Genomic DNA, 26,121 nt, shown 5'->3' on the forward strand with positions numbered 1-26,121 from the left:
TCTCAAGTTACACAGAGACAAGGCCCGCTTAATCTTGATCGCTCCGGTGTGGCCCAGACAACACTTGTACACCACTCTCCTCGATCTGTCGATGACCAAACCAATTCCTCTACCATTGTGGCCGAATCTGATCACGCGGGAGCATGGCAGGTTATGTCATCTGGACCTGCAGTCCCTCCATCTCACAGCATGGATGCTGCATGGCTAACTCAATCTGAGCTGCGTTGTTCCCGCTCAGTGCAGCAAGTACTCTTGGGTAGCAGAAAGCCCTCTACTAGGTCCACATACCTGGCTAAACGGAAGCGCTTCTCCTGCTGGTGTGCCCTAAGCAACACTGTCCCTCTGGAGGTGCCAGTACCTACCATCCTAGATTATCTCTGGTCCCTGAAACAGCAAGGCCTAGCTGTCTCATCCATCCGAGTACACCTAGCAGCGATTTCCGCCTTCACCCTGGCGAAAACGGGCGCTCGGTTTTCTCCAATCCAATGATCAGCAGGTTCCTCAAGGGTTTGGAACATCTGTACCCACAAATTCGACATCCGGCCCCTACGTGGGACCTCAATCTGGTCCTATCTAGACTCATGGGTGCCCCCTTCAAGCCGATGGCCACCTGCTCGCTTCTGTACCTTTCCTGGAAAACAGCTTTCCTCATCGCTATCACCTTGGCGAGATGAGTGTCGGAACTTCGGGCCCTCACATCGGACCCACCGTATATGGTGTTCCATAAGGACAAGGTACAGCTGCGACCACCCCCCCACCTTCCTCCCTAAGGTGGTGTCTGCCTTCCATGTCAACCACGACATCTTCCTCCCGGTCTTCTCCTGAAGCGTGCGGCTTTGGAAAGGAGAGCAACAGCTGCATTCCCTAGATGTTCATAGGGCTCTCGCCTTTTACATTGAATGAACAAAACCTTTTAGGAAGACGTCCCAGCTGTTTCCGTAGTGGTGGCAGACCGGATAAAGGGCCTCCCAGTCTCCACACGGTGAATCTCGTCCTGAATCACATCATGTATTCGTGCGTACTATGACTTGGCTGGTGTCCCAGCTACACACCTGACCGCCCCCCTCCACTCGGGCTCAAGCTTTGTCCTCCGCCTTTCTGGCTCATGTGCCCATTCAGGAGATCTGTAGGACAGCGACTTGGTCATCGGTACATACCTTCGCTTCCCACTATGCCACAGTGCAGCAGTCCAGGGGTGATGCTGCATTCGGTTCAGCAGTCCTCCATTCTGCAACATCTCACTCCGACCCCACCGCCTAGGTAAGGCTTGTGAGTCACCTATTTGGAATCGATATGAGCAAGCACTCACAAAGGTGAGTAACCATCTTTTCTTTTTAACTGTTGTTCTTCGAGATGTGTTGCTCATATCCATTCCAAACCTGCCCGCCTTCCCCACTGTTGGAGTAGCTGGCAAGAAGGAACTGAGGGGGCGCTGGGTCAGCTGGGGTATATATCTAGTGCCATGAAGGCGACACTCCAGGGGCCTCCACAGCCAACCCCACCGGGTGTTGCTAGGGTAAAAATCTTCCGATGATTGTGCACACGGCGTGCATACCTATTGGAATGGATATGAGCAATACATCTCGAAGAACAACAGTTACAAAGGTGAGTAACCGTCTTTTTCTTCTAGGGTCATTTGCTGACCTTTTTATAAAGTTTAATATTACAGGCTGAGTTGGACTTTTCTGACCTGGCTTGGTACCTTCAATAAGCCTGACCTCTCATCACTGAAGGGTTTTGCCACTAGCCTGGAGCCTGCAAGGGCAGAGATTCCAGGCAACAGGTGAGAGAATTCCAGAAGACCCCAGAGAGACTTGAGCGGCCATGTGCCCTTCATGCCATGAATTGTGCAGGGTGCAAGCTGGCTTGTATAGTCAGGCACTTGTGAAAACAAAGTGTAACTGTGAGGGTGCAAAGCCAGAGCATGAATACAGCTGGGCTGATTTTAGGGTTACCATATTTGTGCCTCCAAATGGAGGACACTCCCCGGGGCCCCGCCCCAGCCCCGCCCATGCCCCCCCCGCCCCAACTCCGCCCCCTCCCAAAGTCTCCGCCCCCTCCCCTGCTTCCCGCGAACATTTGAGTCGCGGGAAGCCTGTAGCAGGTAAGGGGGAGTGTGGGGGGAGGAGGCGCGGCCCAGGCTGGCCCCCGGCGGCTCCAGCCTGGGTCGGCTCGGGCCCTGGGGTGCCGGCCCCGCGGCCCCGGCTCCCGCCCCCCGGCCCGGTGACCCCCCGGCCCCGGCCCGGCTCCCGGCCCCGGACCCCGGCCCGGCACCGCGCCCCCGGCTCCCCGCGCCCAGCCCGGCCTGGCACTGCGACCCTGGCCCGGCCTGGCCCCTGGCCCGGCACCCCGCGCCCGGCCCGGCCCCATGCCCCCGGCCCCGCGACCCCGGCCCCGCACCGCCAACCCCAGACAAAGAGGCCCCGGCTGAGCCCTCCCGATTTTCCCGGACATGCCCGGCTTTTGGGGATTTCCCCCCGGACAGGGATTTGAGCCCCCAAAAGCCGGACATGTCCGGGAAAATCCGGACGTATGGTAACCCTACTGATTTAGTTGGGGATTGGTCCTGCTTTGAGCAGGGGGTTGGACTAGATGACCTCCTGAGGTCCCTTCCAACTCTGATATTCTATGGTCGTTTGAAAAGCAGTCAGCCCACTGCCTGCAGTACTGCTCCTGGGACAGGTCATCTCTGCCTAGTATCTGATACTCTCTGCGCCGTCACAGGGCTTGAGAAAGGGGAGGAGGGAGAATCCTGTGATGAACCCCCACAGAGGCTGGCACAGCCTTTCAGTGGCTGAGGACAAATGTATTATTTGCTTCTGACTCACTGGGTCTATAATCCAAAAGTACACAGAACAATCACCATTGTTCATTTTAAGAGCCGGGATCCTGCCTCTTCTCCAAATAATGCATGTGTCACAAGGATGGGAGTGTGTCCAAAGCACTCAGCACCCTCCCCCCGCTCCTCAGCTCAGAGGGAAAGCATGTCCTCACCCTTCCCACGCACCTCAGGCAGGGGAGGTGGCTTTCTGGGAAGCTCAGCCACGCAATCGTGCAGAGCACTGCACAGAATACGCTGTGACCCGACAGGAAACCCTCCAGGGATGGGATTCTGAGCACCCAAGGCCAACGTTTTCTAGGCAAACAGAGGGAAAAGAGCTTTTGCTTTATTCCAGGCAGCTGGCCTGCACACACCGCCTAGCCTGAAAAATAACACCGGACCAGCTGTTCTGCAGCAAACTGATAAATAGGAACTAAAAGGTGCCCCATGCACTCCCATGGCAGCGGGCTCCTTATGCCAAATGATACGTTGTGCTTACTGCACTAATGCGTCTGTGCATGGATGCAGCATTGCCTGCCGGGCCCCACAAATCCAAAAATCATGCTTCAGAACCCCAAAAGTCATGAGACTGAACAAATAAAGCAGCAGTTATTTGGGGGGTTGTCAGCTGGTTTTTGAGCTCCCCCTGAAGTCCCCAGAGTATGTGCAGGACAATTTAGTGTTGAGAATTCATCCTAAACTGCACACCAAATAAAAAATGCAGGCTCCTCAACTCCCCCACTTCCTTCCCTGGCTCCTCATTGGCAAGCTCCTACAGACTCCCACAGCTGTCCCTCCCTCCAGCCTGCAATGGAGGGCTTCCCCTGGGCTCCTGTCACCTCAGGTCCCCCTCACTGCCCTGCATGCCAAGCACCCAGCTTCTCTCCCCAGCCCACACCTCCAAAGAACGCGGCACATCCTCTAAGTGAATCTCTCCCTCTGGATCCCCTGTGCATCTGTGCTGGCTGGCTCTGTCGACTAGGGCCCACTCGGAGCAGGAGCCATGTCTCTTGCTGGGGCCTGCACAAGCCCTAGCCATCGTGCTAGCAGACGTTAGCTGGTCGAGGTAAACCACAGGCTCCTCCACAGCCATTACCCCAACCTGCTAAGTCCTGTGAATTGCACCGGGCGCTGTCTTCACTAGGATTTCACTGCATGTTAGTGGCCTTGCAAGAGCTGGCACTGTTTAAGAGGCCCCTTTGCGTCTCGTGAAGATGCACCTGTAGAGCAACAGCAGGGTGCAGCATTAGTGAGGTGCGTAGCTCCTCCAGGGTGATGGCTGACAGTAGCTCTGTGTAGGTCTGGGCTTTTTTGTCACCTCTGGCTAAAGATTTACTCCTTCTCTGGGCCTGATTCTCCTCCTCCTTCTCTCAGTTCCACACCAGTGAAGTCTACTGGCTTCAGTGGTGTAACACCTGCCTTACACCAGCGTAAGTGACCTGGAGCCTGCTGTCCCTGGCGAGCCATGCTGAGCTGGGAGCTTTCTGCACCCGTGCTGAACACGAGGTTGGGCAGAGGAGACTCAGACCTCAGGCAGGCCCATGAAGGATGAGTGGGGGCGTGACAGGAGTGCGCTACGGCTGTATCGCCATACACGGTTACCAGATAAAGTGCCAGGAGATGGCACTCAAGAGCACAGAGCAGTTCTTGGGTGTCATGGGACCAATAAAACGTGCTGTGCCCTGCACCGGGGGTACTCTGGGCAGGTCTTTCCCTGGGGCTCGGAACAGGAGCTCTGCCCTGGTGCCTGAGTAGCAGCCAACTTCTCACCTGGTCTCATGAGCCAAGTTTACCAGAGCTTGTCCAGCTGTGCCTGCAAGGTGAGGAGTGAAAGGAAGCGTGACCTGCCCCATTCAGGCCCGTCCCCTCCTGTGGCAAGAGCCAGCCATGCAGTTAGTCTTTCTATTCTTATTGCTTCCTACGCTCTCCTGCCCTGAACCCAGCCTGACAGAGTGAGCCTGGGGCTGCCCGGCTCCTTCCCAGGCTGCAGACAGACGGATGCTGTCAAGGAAGGCAGATGTCTCGCTGGGAGCCGGTGCGACTGGCAAAGCTTGGCCCTGAGCAGGAAGAGAGAATTATTGTCCTGATGCTGTTGTTAAATAGCAAATATTTTGTTATCTAGTTATGTAGCTAGAGCTCCGCTGCTCCTCATGGCCTGCGCTGTTTCCTCAGCCTCCTAACTTACCCGATGAACAATCCTGCCGTGTCTCCTCCTGCCCATTCTCCTTTCATACAGATGGCTGGGATTATAATTGAATCTTGACATTCAAAAGGCATTCTAATGTAGGGTTACCATATTTCAACAAGCAAAAAAGAGGACGGGAGGAGCCCCGCCCTAGCCCCACCCCTGCCCCTCCCACTTCCCGCCCCCCCAGAACCCCCAACCCTCCCCCCGTTCCTTGTCCCCTGACTGCCCCCTCCTGGGACCCCTGCCCCTAACTGCCCCCCGGGACTCCACTCCCTATCTAAGCCTCCTTGCCTCTTGTCCCCTGACTGCCCCAACCCTTATCCACATCCCCACCCCCAGACAGACCCCTGGGACTCCCACGCCCCATCCAACCACTCCCCACCCCCTGACAGCCCCCCCCAGAACTCCCAACCCATCTAAACCCCTCTGCTCCCTGTCCCCTGACTGCTCCGATCCATCTCCCCACCCCTGCCACCTGACAGCCCCCCCCAGAACTCCCAACCCATCTAAACCCCTCTGCTCCCTGTCCCCTGACTGCTCCGATCCCTCTCCCCACTCCTGCCCCCTGACAGCTCCCCCCCAGAACTCCCAGCCCCCCACCCCCCGCTCCTTGTCCCCTGACTGCCCCCTCCTGGGACCCCTGCTCCTAACTGCCCTCCAGAACCCCACCCCCTACCTAAGACTCCCTGTTCCTTGTCCCCTAACTGCCCCCTCCTAAGACCCCCCCCAACTGCCCCCCAGGACCCTACCCCCTACCTGTACCCTGACTGCCCAAAACTTTCTCCACTCCCCTCCAAAAGCCCCCCCCCCGTTTCTTGACTGCCCCCTCCAGAACCTCCCTGTCCCTTCTCCTGCCCCCCCTTACCCTGCTGCTCAGAACAGGGTGTTGGGCTCTGTGCCAGCCGGACACATGGCTGAGCTCCCCTGCACAACACAAAACCCGGTCCCTGGCCCTGCACAGGGTTGCCGGAGCGGGCTGCAGGAGGAGGAGCTGCCGGCCGGCTCAGAATGCAGGGAGGGGGGGGTGGGAGGAGGAAGCTGCTCCGGAGTCCAGCCCGGGACTTTCCTGCAGCCCTCCCAGCCGCTCGCTCTGCTCTGCCGGGGGAAATCCCGGACATTGTGAGTGCTTTACAAATTCCCCCCGGACGCTATTTTTAGCACACAAAAGGAGGACATGTCCGGGTAAATCCGGACGAATGGTAACCCTATCTAATGCTGATGGGGCAGTTAGGTGGAGCCCCTTGTGCCACCACAGTAAGCATGAATGGGGCAGTTGTCTGTGATGTGTCATATGGTTTGTACCACACCAGAGTTACAATCAAACACAATTTGAGGTTCCATTTGTGCAGGAGATGTCCACACCTTTGTGCGTTGTCCAAACGTGTCTGAATGCCATGCGCTGCCTATGGGGAAGGCAGAATCCCGGGATTTCTTTCGTTGGATCTTCAATCAGGTCTTTGTTTGGCATGTCACAACAGCCCACGATTCGAGCCAGCAAGTGCTGGAGTCCTCTCTGATGGCCTGTATTGTTGATGCGTGGAGCCAGAAAGGATTCCTGGGTTTGAGTTGGGAGAGTGGCAGTGAATTGAAGTCTTGCTGTTGTAGTAAGATGAGGCCCTGAAACAAACTCTTGTGTCAGAGGCCCAGTCTGAGGCCTGAAGCCTGAACCAAAGTACTTCCAGGCATTGCTAAGCAAAAGCTGAGCTGTGAGCCAGAGGTAGACCCCGCTCACAGAAGTTGGCGAGAAGAGGGTTGTTAGAAGCATGTGCATTCACACATAAGTGCTAGTAAGAGGAACTTGTGCCAAGATGGCACCTATCCTGGACAGCCCTATACAAGGACACTCCATAGACATAATCAGGAACAGGCAGGTGCATCTTAAAGACAGGGTCAAAAGGACAGCGTGATGGATAGATCTGTTTGTCTGAAACAACATGATCAAAGGGGGAGACAGCACCCTAATAAGCCAAGGGGCTGTACCTCAATATGTCAGTAGGGATGAGTAATCTGTCCTGTAACTGAATAAAAGTAGGTCCCGGAGTGCGCATCTTTGTCCAGCCTACGGGGCAGTGGAAAGTCCCACCACTGACTGAGCTGTGTCCATTGCCAGGGGGCACAAATTCGTAGTATGTCCTGTAGAGTCTATAAGAAACTATTACTGTGCTTCGTTTGACAATAAACCTGGCCGGATTCCTTCGTACCTTACTAGAGTCTGTGGTCTTTGGGGGTTCTCTCGGGGTCTGCTGTGTCAGCTATCTGCGCAGAGCCGGGGCAGCACACAGAGGGAACATGCACGCAGCCAACTGTTATCATCATCGAACAAGAGCAGAGCACCACACCAGCAGCTACTGACAACAGGTGTATTGTCAGGTCCAGAGCAGCCAAGGTCCTTTTGTCCTCCTGGACCACAGCAGCATCTCACCTGATGTTGGCTGAAGTGATGCCCACCAACACTGGGAGCCACGCTATTGGCGTGGAACCGAGAGAGCCGCTAACAATCCTTAGCGCATCATTGATTTCAGTGTCATGAGACTGGCGTGGAAGCATCACACTCCCAGCATGTGCCAGCGAGCTGCTGGATGATGTTAACCTTTGTCTTTATCTTCTTTTTGATGTTGTCAGCGTGTTGGCGATAGCTCGGCATCCGATCTAGGGTAATTCCAAGGGACGAAGGACTGTGGTCATGTGACAGAGGCAGACCACAAAAGTCCACTTTCAGAGGCATTTGGGCCTCACGGTTGTTCAAGTGGAAGGCAAAGATGAGTGTTTTTGAAGTGCTGGGATTCAGGTACCAAGTTTTGAGTTACGTCTCAAGTGTTCGGAGGTCATTATTCATGACCTTGTCTGTGGCCTTCAGAGAGGATGCTTGTGTTGCTAGCACAATGGCCTCTGCATAGATGAATTTATGGGATGATGTGACTGGAATGTTTTTTTGTTTTGTTGCTGGTATAGAGACTGAACAGCGCAGGTGCTAAAATGGATCCCTGTGGGAGGCTGTTGTTCATTCTCTGTGATTTGCTGGGAGATTCACCAGGGCGTATGTTGACTCTTGTGTTGCTCAGCATCTCTGTGATGAGTCTGTGTTTGATTAGCATGGAAGGTTAATGATAACTTCAGCAGGAGACCTGTGCACCATACAGTATCATATGCAGAAGAAAGGTCAACCAATGTGGCTGCTGTTTTTAATTTTTGCTGGTAGTCAAATCCGATGTTGCTGGTTAAGGCCAGCACCTGGTTGCAGAAGGTACAACTGGTTCTAAATCCAGCCTGCTCTTTGGGACCAGTTGCTCCACTATTGGCTGTAACTTAGAAGTAGGAGCCACTCCAATAGTTTATAGCATCTGATAAGAAGGGAGATGGGCTGGTAGGTTTTTGGGCTGGTGGCCTCTTTTCCGAGCTTCAAAAGGGCTATGATCTTGGCTCTTTTATATTCTGCCAGAAGAGTGGACGTTGCTGAAGAAGTCTGCCAGCCACCTTCTTGCCTTCAGGCCAATGTTATTCAGGAATTCTGGATATATTCCATCCATTCCTGCTGCTTTCCTGGAGTCAGTGTTGGAGAGACCCTTGTCCACTTCATCTTCTGTGTAGGGGCAGAAAGGGGGTAAACTGGCACTGGCTAGTGCATGGTAAAGTTGTTTATGGACTTGCTGCCATAGGCAGCAGGTCCTGCCCATTGCAAACCATGAATGGGCCAGTTTCTATGTGTCAATTGTCAACTTCCCCGGCTGCCCTCTGTGCTTTCTTCCATGCTGCTCCTGTGCTCGGGCACGCTTCCTTCCTGCTCTGCAAGGCCAACACACACTCTTTTCTCAATGCCCCCAGGAGGTCTAGCTCAGCTGCATCACCATCAAGAAGTAAGGGACCAAAGACATTCTCTGACTCCTTTAGCAACAAAGTAAACTTAGCCAACCACACTGACACTGCCCAGCAGGCTTTAGCAACTGACTGTGACCAACCTTCCTCCCCCACAACCTGTTTGCCGTGTCAAGTGTGATGTTAGGGTGCGTGTCTTTAGGTGGGGACCTTGTGCAATTTTCACACGGGACAGCCATGGGCAGTCGGGGGAGACGTGACGTTCGGAAGGACACTGCGTTTGTGGTGACAGCCAAGCACCCGCTCCAGTGGAGGCTGAAGGGAGAGGCAGATTGGGGATCAGTGATGTGGAGGGGGCATCTGATGCACTGAGTGTGGGGAGACAGAGAGGAAGAGCAGAGCCCTGTGCTCCAGCCCCGGTTAAAGAGAAGAGAGCACGAGGAGCCCTTATGGGGCATTGGTGGTGGGGGGAGAGAGACTCAGAAACCAAGAGCAGAGAAAAAGTGCAGTGTGTAGGCCAAAGCAGCAGTGAGAGCGGAGGAGAGAGCCTGCCCTGGGGAGGGTGCTGCAGGAGGGACTGTGCCGTTGGACAGGCAGTTCGTTGAGTGCTTGAGGCTGAAGCCAACTTGGAGGGGTGGGGAGGAGACAGAGGTTGCAGCGGGCCCAGCGCACCCAGCGGAGGGGAGAGAGGACGGGAGCTAGAGGCCAGTGGGGCCCAGGGAAGAGGAAGGAGTGTGTTAGAGGCAGAGAGGAAGGGGCCAGAGGCGCATGAAGCAAGAACATTAATGAAGCAGGATCCCGGAGCATGGATGGGTGTCGTGTGGGCGGGCTGGAGGCTCCCAAGGAGACTCCGAATGTGGGTCCTGAAGCAGGTGCGCTGAGTGCCATGCACTGGCCTGCCCTGTCTCTGCACTACATGCAGCCTGACTGCAGACTCTGCGTTTGATCACTCGGTGCACGAGAGGGGCTGGTGTCTGGCAGGCGAGTGGAGGGAGCTCTGACCCAGCATGTCAGGCTGTGTGGGACTCAGCACAGATCTCTGTTGCCAACCCACCTGCCCTGTCTTCCTGCCCCATCCTACCCCCCCATCCAGCAGTGCGCAGCCATTGGAGCAGCGTTTAGCCTGCTCCCCAGAGAGCATTGCGCCCTACAGAGCATGGTGCCCCAGGAAAGGAAGGGCTGGGCTGGGAGAGAACTGCCTTTCCCACTCCAGCACCTGCCACCGGGAGTGGCCAGCTGGTCTGGCAGCCTCACACCGGGTCCCATTCAGAGCACAGCGCAGGTGAGATTTGCTGGTACAGTTTCCAGTGAACACCACTGCTCGGGCTGGCACTGCCCCAAACCTGCCCGGCCCATTCTGGTCCTGACATGCCACTCTCAGTGCCCCAACCACCCCCAATTACAATTCCTGCCTCAGTGTCCCCTTCCACGGATGGGCCTCCCACCCCCCACAGGGCTTCCAGCCTCTTCTCCCCAAAAAGAGCTGTGCTCCAGCCCCAACAGGCCACCTGCCCCCTCATTTGGCACAGGAGTGGGTCATTCAGCAAAGTGTTCACTGGGAATTTCCTGGCTCTTGTCAGCTTGTGACAACCTCAGTGCTCGTGGTGTTGGTGTGACGCTCCCTGAGTGACTCCAGAGTGTGGGTCCCAGCCTCAGGGCAGCCTGTCAGGAACCAGGGCATCCCCCCACCCCCGAAACTGGCTACGAGGTCTGTGCTTAGTTTTCACCAACCAAGTATCAAGTGTGATTTCCTCAGGCACCAGCACAGCCTTACCATGGGCTCACAGACAGTCCCCCTGGGCACTCCTTTGTGATGGCTGGTCCCTTCCACCAAGAATCACAGCAATATTCAAGCTGCTGCCAGTCCCAAAGGACCAGTCACTTACCCCAGGTCAGTTGCACCTCAGATCTCACACCAAAGACAGAGCCTGTCGCCAATCCTGTCATAAGCTATATGAAGCTTTATTAAACAGGCAAAGGAAACGAGAGGGTTATTTACAAGGTTAAAGCAGGGTCAGCAGAGATGCACATAGTCGAATAATTTCACTTAAATAATCTCTTGCCTGGATTACTTACAGACATTCTTACCAAGTTTCACTGCTTGATTAACTGTCCAGTGAGATCCAACAGTCTGCCTTTGTGACCCTGGAGCTGGCGTGGTTTGGGGATGCTGTGAAGAAGCCACAGGCAGCCGACCTGGACTGGAATGTCTGAAAGAGACGTCGCAGGAGACCCCAGGGTGTAAAAGAACAGCCCTCCCAAGAGTGAGAACTGTGTTATTCTCTGACACAAGTTACAATCTTCAGTTTCAAAAGGCAACAGAAGATTCTAAAATCAGCAAGATCCATATGTCCCTAGGGCTAAGCCAACCTAAACCCTGGGGAATCTCTTGATCAGTGGTGGGCAACCTGCGGCCTACAGGCCACAAATGGCCCGTCAGGGTAATCCACTGGCGGGCCGCCAGACAGTTTGTTTACATTTGCACAGCCGCCCGCAGCTCCCAGTGGCTGCGGTTCACCGTTCCTGGCCAATGGGAGTTGCGGGAACCGGCGCGGGCCACAGAGATGTGCTGGCCACTGCTTCCCGCAGCTCCCATTGGCTGGGAACAGCGAACTGTGGCCACTGGGAGCTGTGGGCGGCTGTGCAAATGTAAACAAACTGTCTGGCGGCCTGCCAGCAGATTACCCTGATGGGCCGCAGGTTGCCCACCACTGCTCTTGATTATGCTTAGAAACCTTTCTCCCAGAGTCCAAGCAGCATAGAGATATCAAGTTCCTTTAGCTTGGGGTTTGATCCCCCTCCTGCCATGTGTTCTGAACTGCAAACTCAGCTGATGGGAGGTGTTCACTTGCATGACTCATCTTCATGGGGGAGAGCAGAAGAACAAAGTCTTTTGTCCTTTTTAACATCCCACAATAGTCTGGTGTGTCTGGACCTTTCCTGTTGGGAAGGCTGTAACACCTTCTGCTGAAGCTCAGCACTTCACCCTAATTAATGCTCTCTCCCTTCGGGTGATTTACACAGTCACAGAGGCTCACAACACAACTGCTCAAATATCCCCTTACAATATGGGACACAGATGGTGTAAGTGAGATTAATGCCGGCAGCAACTCACAAGCTTTCAGTTAAAGTCTAAACACAAAACACATTTTTATAATTCTCATATCTGTTTTTACTATGCTAATACCCAGGTGAGCCACGCTGATCCCAGCCCTGGATTTGGCAGAGTTTAGTTGAGACGGGGACTTTGGTCTGAACTGGCACCTGGTCTGCCTGTGTCACAGTTGGTTTCTGCCATCCCTGCTGCCGGGGAGTGACTACCTCTTTCCATCCTTTGCAGCCAATCCTAGAAGGTGGGGGTTTTTTCAGGCTTGAGGAAAGTCCTGAAACATCTCAGACTCCCAGTCAGACAGCTGCAGCGTGTAGGGAAGGGAGGAGGGCACAGGAGAGCACAATGACTTAGGGCTATGAAATGCCTATGCAAATCCAGTGAGCGAAGAACCTTAACACTGGGAGGGAGCAGGTCGCAGGCATAGGTAAGAGCCAAATCAGTGTGTGAGAGTGAAAGTGTGCACATGACAGGTCTGAGTGTGCATGTGTGCATGAGTGTGTACATGCACAGGGGAGTGTGTATATTTATATGTGGGTAAGGGAGCAAGTGTGTGTGTCTGCACAGAGAGAAACTGTAAGGGTGGGTGGATTGGCTAGACTGGGGAAATGAATTTTGTTTTAAAAGTGCTAGTGAATGTGGTTTCAGAGTAGCAGCCGTGTTAGTCTGTATCCACAAAAAGAACAGGAGTAATTTGTTAGTCTCTAAGGTGCCACAAGTACTCCTGTTCTTTTAGTGAATGTGGGTTATTGATGTGTATTAAACACGACTCAGCACCTGGTTATTTACAAATGTGTTGGCTGGTTGTGGCCAGCCCTAAATCCATGGACTGGCCCCATGTTACGAGTTAATGTTTGTAATGTAACGTGTCAGCAAAGTGCTAAGTGTTGTTACATTACAAGGGCAGAAGCAGATGAGCCAGATTTGGGGAGCAGTTCTGTTGCTGCAGGCCTCCCTGGCTAGCCACTTAGAGCCTTTTTCTTAACACTTTCCACTGGTAGTGGCTGTGGGAGGGCTAGTGTAGACAGGGTGCTGCCACTTTTAATATTCTGTCATCTAACCCTGCTCAGAGGAAGCCTGGACAACATTGTGGTAAAAATGCCAGCGGCTGCTTGTGCCTTGAAAAGACACAGTAGCTAGGGGTCCCATGCTGCTAGCACAGCTGGAACTGCACCAGTGCTAGTGCAAAAGTGGGGAAGGCTAGGAAAATATGTGGGTAGCCCAGCCCAGAAAGTCTCACAGGACACAGCTCCACTAATAAACTGAGCTGTCAGCAACCAAGCTGGCGAGAGAGCCTGGGCGTGAGAGTGTGCGCACTGGCCAGGCTGTTCAGGAGTTATTTTTGCCCCATGCCTGCAGTGGCACAGTTATGCTGCCTTCTAGGTGCCTGTCCCACAGTTCCCAGCCTGTGTTTGGTACAGAGTCTTTCTGGGGTTATGTGTTCACTTATTAAATTTATTATCTGTTTTGCCATAGCACCTAGGAATTCCAGTCATGGACGGGAGTCCTTTGAGGCAGGCGCCATACAAACAGAACAAAGACAGTCCTTGCCCCAAAGAGCTTAGTATCAAACAAGAGCTGGAGTGTCTTGGGAACACAAGGAAGCAATTAGACAGTATGGTCGGCATGATAGGCAGTGGTCTTCGCACACCCGCAGCCTAACTGCTGCCTGCTACAGTGGCATTTCTTTGACAGAATCAAGTTCATTCAGTGTTGTACGTTTCCCCTAGAAATGTCCAGAGCCTTCCTATTAATTTTCTAAGAGATTTTCTGGCACGGTTACACCCAGAACACCCAGATTTTCTGATCTACAGCAATTAGCAGAGGAAATGTTCCCTTCCTGCTCTGCAGCTGATACAGTATGGGCCATGCTCTGTTCTGTAATTAATGGTGGGCCCAATATTTCACGTTCATAGTATAAAAGGGATTGAATTGCAATAACGATTAAAGCTGGTTGTTTGTCATAGCAAAAAGTTGGAAAAGTTTTTCATCATTTCAGTTAACAAAAGAAAAGCTCCAGCTCACAGGATCTTAAGGACTCGTCAATGGTTATGAAAAATAAAATAAATATCTTCTGTTTTACAATAGAAATTGTCTAATAGACACCTCCCCACACACTGCATTATCCCAGACTTAGGGCCCCACCATGGCCATTCCAATAGGCGCTAGCTGGCCAGGGCAACCAATAAGAACATAACATAAGAACGGCCGTACCAGGTCAGACCAAAGGTCCATCTAGCCCAGTATCCTGTCTACCGACAGTGGCCAATGCCAGGTGCCCCAGAGGGAGTGAACCTAACAGGCAATGATCAAGTGATCTCTCTCCTGCCATCCATCTCCATCCTCTGACAGACAGAGGCTAGGGACACCATTCCTTACCCGTCCTGGCTAATAGCCATTAATGGACTTAACCACCATGAATTTATCCAGTTCTCTTTTAAACGCTGTTACAGTCTTAGCCTTCACAACCTCCTCAGGTATGGAGTTCCACTGTTGACTGTAAAAAGAAGAACAGGAGGACTTGTGGCACCTTAGAGACTAACAAATTTATTAGAGCATAAGCTTTCGTGGACTACAGCCCACTTCTTCGGATGCATATAGAATGGAACATATATTGAGGAGATATATATACACACATACAGAGAGCATAAACAGGTGGGAGTTGTCTTACCACCTCTGAGAGGCCAATTAATTAAGAGAAAAAAAACTTTTGAAGTGATAATCAAGCTAGCCGAGTACAGACAGACAGTTAGATAACAAGTGTGAGAATACTTACAAGGGGAGATAGATTTAATGTTTGTAATGGCTCAACCATTCCCAGTCCTTATTTAAACCGGAGTTGATTGTGTCTAGTTTGCATATCAATTCTAGCTAGAATTGATATGCAAACTAGACACAATCAACTCCGGTTTAAATAAGGACTGGGAATGGTTGAGCCATTACAAACATTAAATCTATCTCCCCTTGTAAGTATTCTCACACTTGTTATCTAACTGTCTGTCTGTACTCGGCTAGCTTGATTATCACTTCAAAAGTTTTTTTTCTCTTAATTAATTGGCCTCTCAGAGGTGGTAAGACAACTCCCACCTGTTTATGCTCTCTGTATGTGTGTATATATATCTCCTCAATATATGTTCCATTCTATATGCATCCGAAGAAGTGGGCTGTAGTCCACGAAAGCTTATGCTCTAATAAATTTGTTAGTCTCTAAGGTGCCACAAGTCCTCCTGTTCTTCTTTTTGCGGATACAGACTAACACGGCTGCTACTCTGAAACTGTTGACTGTGCACTGCGTGAAGAACATCTTCCTTTTATTTGTTTTAAACCTGCTGCCTATTCATTTCATTTGGTGGCCCCTAGTTCTTGTATTATGGGAATAAGTAAATAACTTTTCCTTATCCACTTTCTCCACATCACTCATGATTTTATATACCTCTATCATATCCCCCCTTAGTCTCCTCTTTTCCAAGCTGAAGAGTCCTAGCCTCTTTAATCTCTCCTCGTATAGGACCCGTTCCAACCCCCTAATCATTTTAGTTGCCCTTTTCTGAACCTTTTCTAGTGCCAGTATAGCTTTTTTGAGATGAGGAGACCACATCTGTACGCAGTATTCGAGATGTGGGCGTACCATCGATTTATATAAGGGCAATAATATATTCTCAGTCTTATTCTCTATCCCCTTTTTAATGATTCCTAACATCCTGTTTGCTTTTTTGACCGCCTCTGCACACTGCGTGGACATCTTCAGAGAACTATCCATGATGACTCCACGATTTTTTTCCGGACTGTTGTAGCTAAATTAGCCCCCATCATATTGTATGTCTAGTTGGGGTTATTTTTTCCAATGTGCATTACTTTACATTTATCCACATTAAATTTCATTTGCCATTTTGTTGCCCATTCACTCAGTTTTGTGAGTTTTGTGAAATGCCACATGGTCTTATGAAAAGACCTAAGAAATCCTCTTTTTTGGTTGTGTTCCAATATGTGGCCTTATAATCAGGGCCAGCTCCAGGGTTTTTGCCGCCCCAAGCAGAAAAAAAAAGCAAAAAAAAAAGCTGCGATCGCGATCTGCCACAGCTCTACCGCCGCTGCTTCAGTCTTTGACGGTTGGTCCTTCCCTCCGAGAGGGAGTGAGGGACCCGCCGCCGAAGAGCTGGACGTGCCGCCCCTCTCCGTTGGCCGCCCCAAGCACCTGCTTGCTGGGCTGGTGCCTGGAGCCGGCTCTGCGTATAATGATGGACCACACCTTGCAGGCCTTATTCAGGCAAACTTCCGTGGCAGTGCAAATGTTGGCTACACACAAACCTGCACTGCAATAACTAAGGCCATGTCTATGCTAGGAAACAAAGTGTGTTTTTACACACCGTAGCTAACGTGTGCTAGGTTCCCTCCTAGAGTTCACCTGGACCAGCTACATTGAGCAAACCCTGCAATTTGCCCTTTCTGCACTAGGGTGTTACACTGGGTTGGCTGTCTGCTTGTAAAGCCACATTTTTTCCCTCTGTAGACATGGCCTAAATAGGTTTTAATTCACATCTTTTATTACTTCGGTGCCAGGTTGCACTTAAGCTAACTGCAATAGGACCCTATAAATCGGAAATAAGAGGCTGCACGTAGACTTGCAGTGAAATAGCTAATGGTGTGGATTAAAACCACTTTGGTTATTCTGGTGCCAAAGTGGAGAGCAGCCCAAACGAGCTGTGTCTGGGTATGGAGCTCTCTGGGTTTGACCCAATGGTTTTAGCAGTGTTTTCCCTCGCAGGGGCAGAGTAGACACGAGGAGTTAAAGGTGTCTAATGGTACTGATGGCATCAGAGCTTTATTATGCATGTATGATTCTTAACTAGCACGGCTGTGTTTGCTGTTAGCGTACAGGAGCGGGAGAGTTTATGGCCTTGGTTTACAATGTGAGTTAGTTGAAGTTGTTTCTAGGCTGTCCATGGGGTGACTCAGGAGAGACATGTCAGAACCAAATGCTACAGCACAGTTCTGAGAATCAGAGCTTTTGCAGCCTTCTTGCCAGACAGAATAGACGCACCAAGGCTATTTATCTGGAATGATCCTTGTACAGTCCCATCACTGCATTATCTGAGCACCTTGCAAACATTAGTGAAATCATCTTCACAGCACCAATGGGAGGTCTTATTATTATGATTTAACCATTAAACTATGATAGTGCCTAAGCAGGCAGGGCCCCATTGGACAAATGACACTCTGCTCTAAAGAGCTTACAATCAAAGAGACAAGCCTCAACAGGGGGATGAGACCAACAAAGAGGTCAGGGTGGGGTGGAGAGACGGAATAACAAATAACTATTTTAGGATGTGCACTCTTCATAGCTGGCCAGTAGCAGTGATTAGAGCTAGATTCTCCGATGCTCAGTTTCTGCGGGTGGCCATATAAAACGCTAGTGTAAATAGCTCTCTGCCTACCCATCAGGCTGCACTGCCCTGTAGGCATTATGGCAGAGGTGAATTGAAGGAGGGATGTGAAGGAGGATAAAAGGGTGGCTTTATGGATTTGGACTGGGAGCTTTTCCCATTCATAAGTGGGGCACAGGAAGAGATTTGGCATTTACTGCAGGTGTCATTGAAGAGCAAAGGTGGCAGTCAACCTGGAGCTAAGATCAGCTAGATAGGGTGTGCCCTGTAACACACAACCTATAACCTGGTGCTGCTGCTCAGTGTGCCATATGTCAGGGTGGGCGCACTCCTGGGGCAGGGCTGCTGAGGGAGTGCTCTGCTTGGGCAGGCATGCATGAGGGCAAGAGGCGGGGACACAAATTTGCTGGGAGAGAAGAGGCCACTTAAGTTAGATATTTTTAGCAAATACAATAGGCAAACGGCTGGACCCAGCTGATACAGATGGGAATGAAAAGGAAGCAACTGTTTACAAAAAAAATAAAGCCAGGGCAAAGTGGGGCGCCTCAGCACTGCCATCATACCAACAACATTTTCTCCATAGAGGTTTGCACATTTTTAATTAGCAAATGTAGCCCGGAGATGTGGGGCCAGACTCTCAGATGGTACAAATCGGTGTCACGCCATTGAGGAGCTGGCCCATGGTCGAAGGTGCTTGGGTATGGTGATGTGGATGGTATATAAGAACCTAGGCAGACTAGAACAGAGGCTTCGGGTTGTGGGGTGGGGGGAAGGATCCAGCCTGCCTAGGGACAGCCTTTACCCCACAAACACCCTGGTGCTCTCCCTTCTGCATGGTAGAAGGTAGCTCCACCCTAGTCGGGTGCTGTCTTTATTATTGCTGCTTTCACCACATTGGCTTCTAGATCTGTTAAGGCATAAATGATAAAGGTTGCTATCTGGAAGCTGAATGGACAACAGTGATCTCTGACCAGCCTCCTTCCAATGTGTGCAGCTGCAAAGTGTCATAAAGAGTTGATATTTCATTTCACCTCTAGTCTGTTTGACAAAGCTCCATTGTGTAAGCAGAGCAGTATGGCAGGAGGGCAGGGCAGGGCCAAGTTGTTTGCTGGGGCAGGAGGGTGGGGTGAGGGCGATGGGAAGTGCTTAGAAAAAATCTTCCATTTTAGCTGCAGTTTGTGTTCCTGGCGAGTGTCCAAGGGCATAGGTGCTAGAACTAGGGGAGCTGCCGCACCCCTGGCTTGAAGTGGTTTCCATTATATGCAGGGTTTGCAGTTTGGTTCAGTGGCTCTCAGCATCCCCACTATACATATTGTTCCAGCGCCCCTGTCCAAGGGGCTGCTTCTGCTGAAGTCTCTGCTCTTTCCCACACGTTCGTGAACCTGTTCGTGTTCAGGTTAAATAGGGTTACCATATTTTGAGTGTCCAAAAGGAGGACACTCCACGGGGCCCCGGCCCCGCCCCCAGCCCCTCCCCAACTCCACCCCTTCCCCAAAGTCCCTGCCCCAACTCCGCCCCCTCCCCTGCTTCCCGCGAACATTTGATTCGCGGGAAGCCTGAAGCAGGTAAGGGGGAGGAGGCACAGCCCAGTCTGGCTCCCCCGGCGTCCCCAGCCTGGGTTGGCTCGGGCCCTGGCGTGCCGGCCCCGGGCCAGCCCCTGGCCGAGCATCCCCGGCCCGCCCAGCACTGCCGGTCCCCAGGCCAGCCCCCGGCTCAGCACCCCGGGCCCCCAGCTCGGCACCGCCGGCCCGGCCCCTGGCCCCCGACTCGGCACCGCCGGCCCGGCCCGGCATCACCAGCCCGCCCGGCCCCGCACTGCCGGCCCGCCCGGCCCCCGGCTCGGCACCGCCAGCCCGCCCGGCCCCCGGCCTGGCCCCGCCAGCCCCGCATGTCCCGATTTTCCCGGACATGTCCGGCTTTTTGGGATTTCCCCCCGGACGGGGATTTGGAGCCCAAAAAGCCGGACATGTCCGGGAAAATCCGGACGTATGGTAACCCTAGGTTAAAGGATATTCTGAGAGAGTGACCACATCCCTTCAGCGTAGGAACATAAGAACGGCCAGATGGGTCAGACCAAAGGTCCAGTTAGCCCAGTGTCCTGTCTTCTGACAGTGGCCAATGCCAGGTGGTTCAGAGGGAATGAACAGGGCAATTTTGGGAGTAATCCATCCCCTGTCATCCACTCCCAGCTTCTGGCAGTTAGAGGAGAGTAAACTAGATTGAGAAATTCTTTCCAAAGTAATCACTGCTATTAGAAACCCAGGGAGAGTTATTTGAGGGAAAGGATTATTATGCGTTTTAACCTGACAGTGGCCCTTTAAATCTCATTTTTAGTTTGAGTGGGAAGTTTGCAATATTGCCAATCTCAAGAAATCAAAAATCATGAGTCTGACCTCCAATAATCATTTGATTTCCTCTCTCCTCCCCGCCCCCCAATCATGAGATTTGGGGGAAAAATTGTTTTTAGTCTCTTGACTTTCTAACTCCCCTTTACTCTTCTGCCGATGTGTGTGCGAGAATTCCAGCTTGAAAAGTCAACCTTTAATGCACACAAAATACATGCCTCTCCCTGGCTGTTCAGATTGGAGACTCCACTTACCCTCAACTCACTCCTAACTTAGGGGAACTGACATCCCTTTCCTGTGATCTCTAGGCATCACGAACGACTGCTGCTTGAAGCAGCCAGTTCTGGAACCCACCAGGGAGAGGCAATTCTTGATTCAGTCCTAAGTGCAGAATAGCATCTCATCCAAGAGTGAATATAGCTGAACCACTTGGTAATAGCAACCATAATAATTAATTTAACATTCCTGTGGTGAGGGGATACCAAAGAAGCCCACCATAGTAGCATTTAACTTCAGAAAGGGAAACTACACAAAAATGAGGAAGCTACTTAAATGGAAATTAAAAGGAACAGTCACAAGAGTGAAATGCCTGCAAGCTGCAGGGAAACTATTTAAAAACACCATAATAGAGGCTCAAACTAAATGTATGCCCCAAATAAATGTAAAAAAACCCCAAACAAACAGTAAGAGGACCTAAAAAATTCCACCATGGCTAAACAGCAGAGTAAAACAGGCAATTGGGGGCAAAAAGGCATCCTTTAAAAATGTGATGTCAAGTGTACTGAGAAAAATAGAAAGGTGCATAAACTCTGGTAAGTCAAGTGTAAAAGTATAATTAGGCAGGCCAAAAAAGAATTTGAAGAGCAACTCCAAAAGACACAAAAATGAACAGCAATTTTTTTAAGTAGCTCAGAAACAGGAAGGTTGCCAAACAATCAGTGGGGCCACTGGATAATCGAGGTGCTAAAGGAGCATTCAAGGAAGACCAGGCTATTGCAGAGAAGCTAAACAAATTCTTTGCATTGGTCTCCATTGCAGAGGATGTGCGGGAGATTCCCACACCTGAGCTGTTCTTTTTAGGTGCTAAATCTGAGGAACTGTCGCAGACTGAGGTGTCCATAGACGAGATTTTGGAACATATAGATTTAAAAATTTTATTAAGATGATGTTTAAAAAAAAGTGAACTGTACAGCGTTTAAGCACAGAAGTTTCTGGTTATCAGGGAATAACGTACAGATTATCGAGGTAGTACTGTTTAATTTAAGTCACCAGGACCCGATGGTATTCCCCCAAGAGTTCTGAAGGAACTCAAATATGAAATTGCAGAACTATTAATTGTGGTATGTAGTCTATTGCTTAAATCAGCCTGTGTACCAGATGACTGGAAGGTAGCTGATGTAATGCTGATTTTTAAAAAAGGCTTCTGAGGCAATCCTGGCAATTACAGGCCAGTGAACCTAACTTCAGTACCAAGCAAATTGGCTGAAACTATCAGAATTATCAGAACAGAATTATCAGACACAGAGATGAACATGATATTTTGGGGAAGAGTCAACACAATTTTTGTAAAGGGAAATCATGCCCCACCAATATATTACAATTCCTTGAGGGTGTCAACAAACATGTGGACAAGGGGGATCCAGTTTGTATAGTATCAGGGGGTAGCCGTGTTAGTCTGTATCTACAAAAACAACAAGGAGTCTGGTGGCACCTTAAAGACTAACAGATTTATTTGGGCATAAGCTTTCGTGGGTAAAAACGAAAAAAGTCTCTACACATCTGAAGAAGTGAGGTTTTTACCCACGAAAGCTTATGCCCAAATAAATCTGTTAGTCTTTAAGGTGCCACCAGACTCCTTGTTGTTTTTGAGTGTGTATAGTGTACTCGGACTTTCAGAAAGCCTTTGACAAGGTCTCTCACCAAAGGCTCTTAAGGAAAGTAAGCTGTCATGAGATAAGAGGGAAGGCTTCTCTCATGGATCATTAACTGGTTAAAAGACAGCAAACAAAGGGTAGGAATAAATGGTCAACTTTCACAATGGAAAGAGGTAAATAGCAGGGTCCCCTAAGGATCTGTACTGGGACTTGTGCTATTCAACATATTCATAATGATCTGGAAAAGAGGGTAAACAGTCAGGTGGCAAAGTTTGCAGATGATACTAAATTACTGTATGGATCCATCAGGAGCTCTTTAATGACCTGAAAATCAACAAGGAATGCTACAAAAAGTGGAAACATGGACAATTTGCTAAAGATGAGTACAAAAGGATCGCACATGCAGCAACAAAATCAGAAAGATTAAGGCACAAAATTAGTTACACCTAGCAAGGGACATAAAATGCAATAAGAAATGGTTCTTTAAATAGATTAGAAGGAAGCGAATGATGAAGGAAAATGTAGGTCCTCTACTTAGGGGGGAAGGAGAGCTAATGACTGATGACATCAAGAAAACTGAAGTGTTTAATGCCTATTTTGACCAAATAAATTTGTTAGTCTCTAAGGTGCCACAAGGACTCCTTGTTGTTTTTGCTGATACAGACTAACACGGCTACTCCTCTGAAACCTATTTTGCTTCAGTCTTCCCTAAAAAGGTTAATGGTAATGGTGACCAAATACTCAATCCGATTAATATTAACCACCGGGGGAAGAAATGCAAGCCAAAATAGGACAAGACTATGTTACAGATTTTTCAGATAAATTAGCTGTATTTAAGTTGGCAGGGCTTGATAAATTTCATCCTAGGTTACTTCAGGAACTAGCTGAAGCAAGAAGACCAGAGAAGAGCAAACACAGGGGAACAAAGAGGACCCAGGGAATTATAGACCAGTTAGTTCAACTTTGATATCTGGAAAGATACTGGAACAATTATTAAACAATCAGTTTGTAGGGTTATAAGAAATAGCATGGATTTGTCATGCACAAATCATGTCAAACCAACCTAATTCCCTTCTTTGACAAGATTACGGGTCTAGTAGATGGAGGGCAGCAGTAAATGTGATATATCTTGATTTTAGTAAGGCTTTTGACACAGTCTAACGTGATATTCTCATAGATACACTAGGGAAATGTGGTTTAGATGAAATTACTCTAAGGTGAATGGACCACTGGTTGAAAGACCATACTCAAGGAGTAGTTCTTAATGGTTCGCAGTCAAACTAGAAGGGTGTCTCTCGTGGGGTTCCACCGGGGACAGTCCTGGGTCTGGTACCATTCAATATTTTCATTAATGACTTAAATAATAGAGTAGGGTTACCATATTTCAGCAAGCAAAAAAGAGGACGGGAGGAGCCCCGCCCCTGTCCTACCCTAGCCCCCCCCGTCCTACCCTAGCCCCCGCCCCTGCCCCGCCCACTTCCCCGCCCCCCTCAGAACCCCCAACCCTCCCCCCCGCTCCTTGTCCCCTAACTGCCCCCTCCTGGGACCCCTGCCCCTAACTGCCTCCCCAAGACTTCACCCCCTACCTAAGCCTCCCTGCCTCTTGTCCCCTGACTGCCCCCTCCTGAGACCCTCCCCCCCCATCCTAACTGGCCACCTAGGACCCTACCCCCTACCTGTACCCTGACTGCCCCAACCCTTATCCACACCCCCACCCCCAGACAGCCCCCTGGGACTCCCACACCCCATCCAACCACTCCCCACCCCCTGACAGCCCCCCCCAGAACTCCCGACCCATCTAAACCCCTCTGCTCCCTGTCCCATTGACTGCTCCGATCCCTCTCCCCACTCCTGCCCCTGACAGCCCCCCCCAGAACTCCCAACCCCACCCCGCTCCTTGTCCCCTGACTGCCCCCTCCTGGGACCCCTGCTCCTAACTGCCCTCCAGAACCCCACCCCCTACCTAAGCCTCCCTGTGCCTTGTCCCCTAACTGCCCCTTCCTAAGACCCCCCCCCCAAATGCCCCCCAGGACCCTACCCCCTACCTGTACCCTGACTGCCCAAAACCTTATCCACACACCTCCCAGAAAGCCCCCCCCCGAACTCCCGACCCCCCCGTCTCTTGACTGCCCCCTCTAGAACCTCCCTGCCCCTTCTCCGACCCCCTGCCCCCCTTGTCGTTGGCCTTCGGTTCGCCTAAGGGCTCTCTGGGAGCTTGCTGAGTCTGAGCCGTTCTCCCGGCACGCTGGGGAGCAGCGGGGGAGGAGCTCCAGACTGCCGGAGGCGAATGCAGGGAGGGAGGGAGGGAGTGAGCTATGCTGCAGGGGGAGGAGGGACTCTCTCTCGCTGTCGGAGCCCCATGTAAGTGGCACCATCCGGCTGCCCTGTTAGCCGCACGTGCTCTGCATGGGGGGGGGAGGGAAGTCCGGACATTAACAAATTCCCCCCGGACGCTATTTTTAGTTCAAAAATCCAGACATGTCCGGGGGAATCCGGGGGAATGGTAACCCTATAATAGAGTGAAGAACATACTTATAAAATTTGAAGATGGCACCAAGCTGGGAGGGGTTGCAAGCTCTGTGGAGAACAGGATTAGAATTCAAAACAACTGTGACAAAGAATTAGTCTGAATTCAACAAGATGAAATTCAATAAAGACAAGTTCAAAGTAGTTCACTTAGGAAGGAAAAATCAAATGGAGAACTACAAAGTGGGGAATAACTGTCTAGGCAGTAGTATTCGTGAAAACGATCTGGGGGATTGCAAATTGTATGAGTCAACAATGTGATGCAGTTGCAAAAAAAGGCTAATATAATTCTGAGGTGTAATAACGGGAGTGTCATATGTAAGACACAGGAGGTATTTGTCCTGCTCTACCTGGTGCTGGTCAGGCCTCAGCTGGAATACTGTGTCCAGTTCTGATGCCACACTTTAGGAAAGATGTGGACAAACTGGAGAGAGTCCAGAGGAGAACAAGAAAACTGATAAAAGGTTTAGAAAACTTGACCTATGAGGAAAGGTTAATAAAACCCTGGGAATGTTTAGTCTTGAGAAAAGAAGACTGAGGGGGGACCTATTAACAGTCTTCCAGTATTTTAAGGGCAAGTAATGGGTTTAATCTGCAGCAAGCGAGTTTTAGGTTAGATATTACTAAAAATATCTAACTCTAAGGGTAGTTTAGCACTGAAATATGCTTCCAAGGGAGGTTGTGTAACCCCCATCAATGGAGGTTTTTAAGAACATGTTGGACAAACACCTGTCAGGAATAGTCTAGGTTTACTAGGTCCTGCCACAGCACAGGAGGCTGGACTTGATAATTTCTCAAGGTCCCTTCCTACCCTAAATTTCTATAGTTCTATGTTTCTGCTCAAGATTGTTAAGTACAAAGCTGATTGCAAAGGGATATCACAAAACAGGGAGCCTGGGCAACAAAATGGGAGATGGGCTAGATAGACCATTGCTCTGACCCAGTCTGGCCGTTCTTATTACTTGACTCTCTCCTTTTCTGGTTTATTTCCTTTGATAAAAGAAGGGCTGAATGATAAATAATTTGAGGATCACTGACCTAATTAATGTATCATGATTAATGTATATAGCACTTTTAAGGGTTAATCATCTTCTTTTGTACAGTAAGAGAGCTGATCAGCAGCATTCAAATAACCAAGTCCAGATTAGTGAGCCAGCAAATAGCTCTGGAAGAGGCTTAGTGTCGTCAATTAGGGTTGATAAGATACATATTACAGAACTTTAAACTTCTATCAAGCTCATTCATATAAGTGATGTCACAGTAAAAACAATATGGGATTGGTTTAGCCTTTGGCAAGAAGCAACATTTCCCTGTCTTCCCCAGCCCCTCACTTCTCTGTCCAAGACTGGGCAGCGCTCCCCCACACCCCGCTTCTCCCCCTGCTCTGGACCTCCCCTTGCACTCCCCCACCACCCTGTCTTGCCTCCTGCTGCTCCAGACTTCCTCTCCCTGCTGCATCTGCTGTGCCATCCTCTGCATACTCTCCTCCCTCCTGCACCTCATTCCCCTGCAACCCTTCAATCTGTCTCCTGCTCCCCTTACTTTCCCCACCCACCTGTTACAGGGTCTCTGAAGGTCTGTCTACACCAGGGGTTCTCAAACTGGGGGTTGGGACCCCTCAGGGGATCACGAGATTATTATGTGGGGGGTCGTGGGCTGTCAGCCTCCACCTCAAACCCCACTTTGCCTCCAGCATTTGTAATGGTGTTAAATATGTAAAGAATCAGGGGGGTAGCCATGTTAGTCTGTATCCACAAAAACAACGAGGAGTCCAGTGGCACCTTAAAGACTAACAGATTTATTTGGGCATAAGCTTTCATGGGTAAAAAACCCACTTCTTCAGATGCATGGAGTGAAAATTACAGATGCAGGCATTATATACTGACACATGCAGAGAAGAAAGTTACCTTACCAGTGTTGACAGGGCCAATTGGATCAAGGTGGATATAGTCCACTCCCAATAATAGATGAGGAGGTGTCAATGCCAGGAGAGGGAAAGTTGCTTTTGTAGTGAGCCAGCCACTCCCAGTCCCTATTCAAGCCCAAATTAATGGTGTTAAA

At 50.5% G+C, this 26,121-nt stretch overlaps 1 protein-coding gene across 7 annotated transcripts in view; it reads left to right on the forward strand.

The window, feature by feature from the left end:
* The first annotated feature begins 1,115 nt into the window (after positions 1-1,115).
* Positions 1,116-26,121, forward strand: part of LOC101944879 (carbohydrate sulfotransferase 4) — a 48,192-nt gene continuing 23,186 nt past the window's right edge. For 3 of the 7 annotated variants that reach the window (XM_065567707.1, XM_065567708.1, XM_065567709.1), the window contains exon 1: positions 12,143-12,358. Coding sequence is in view for 1 of the 7 variants with exons in the window: in XM_065567705.1 (XP_065423777.1) it covers positions 1,172-1,260 (89 nt within the window). In the remaining 6 variants the exon portion in view is untranslated. Of the gene's footprint in view, positions 1,261-1,382; positions 1,606-12,142; positions 12,359-26,121 lie in introns of those variants that run through there. The other 4 variants (XM_065567706.1, XM_024101941.3, XM_065567705.1 and 1 more) reach the window with 3 other exon arrangements.

Source organism: Chrysemys picta, chromosome 14 (genome assembly GCF_011386835.1).
Source record: "Chrysemys picta bellii isolate R12L10 chromosome 14, ASM1138683v2, whole genome shotgun sequence".
NCBI classification, from domain to species: domain Eukaryota; kingdom Metazoa; phylum Chordata; order Testudines; family Emydidae; genus Chrysemys; species Chrysemys picta.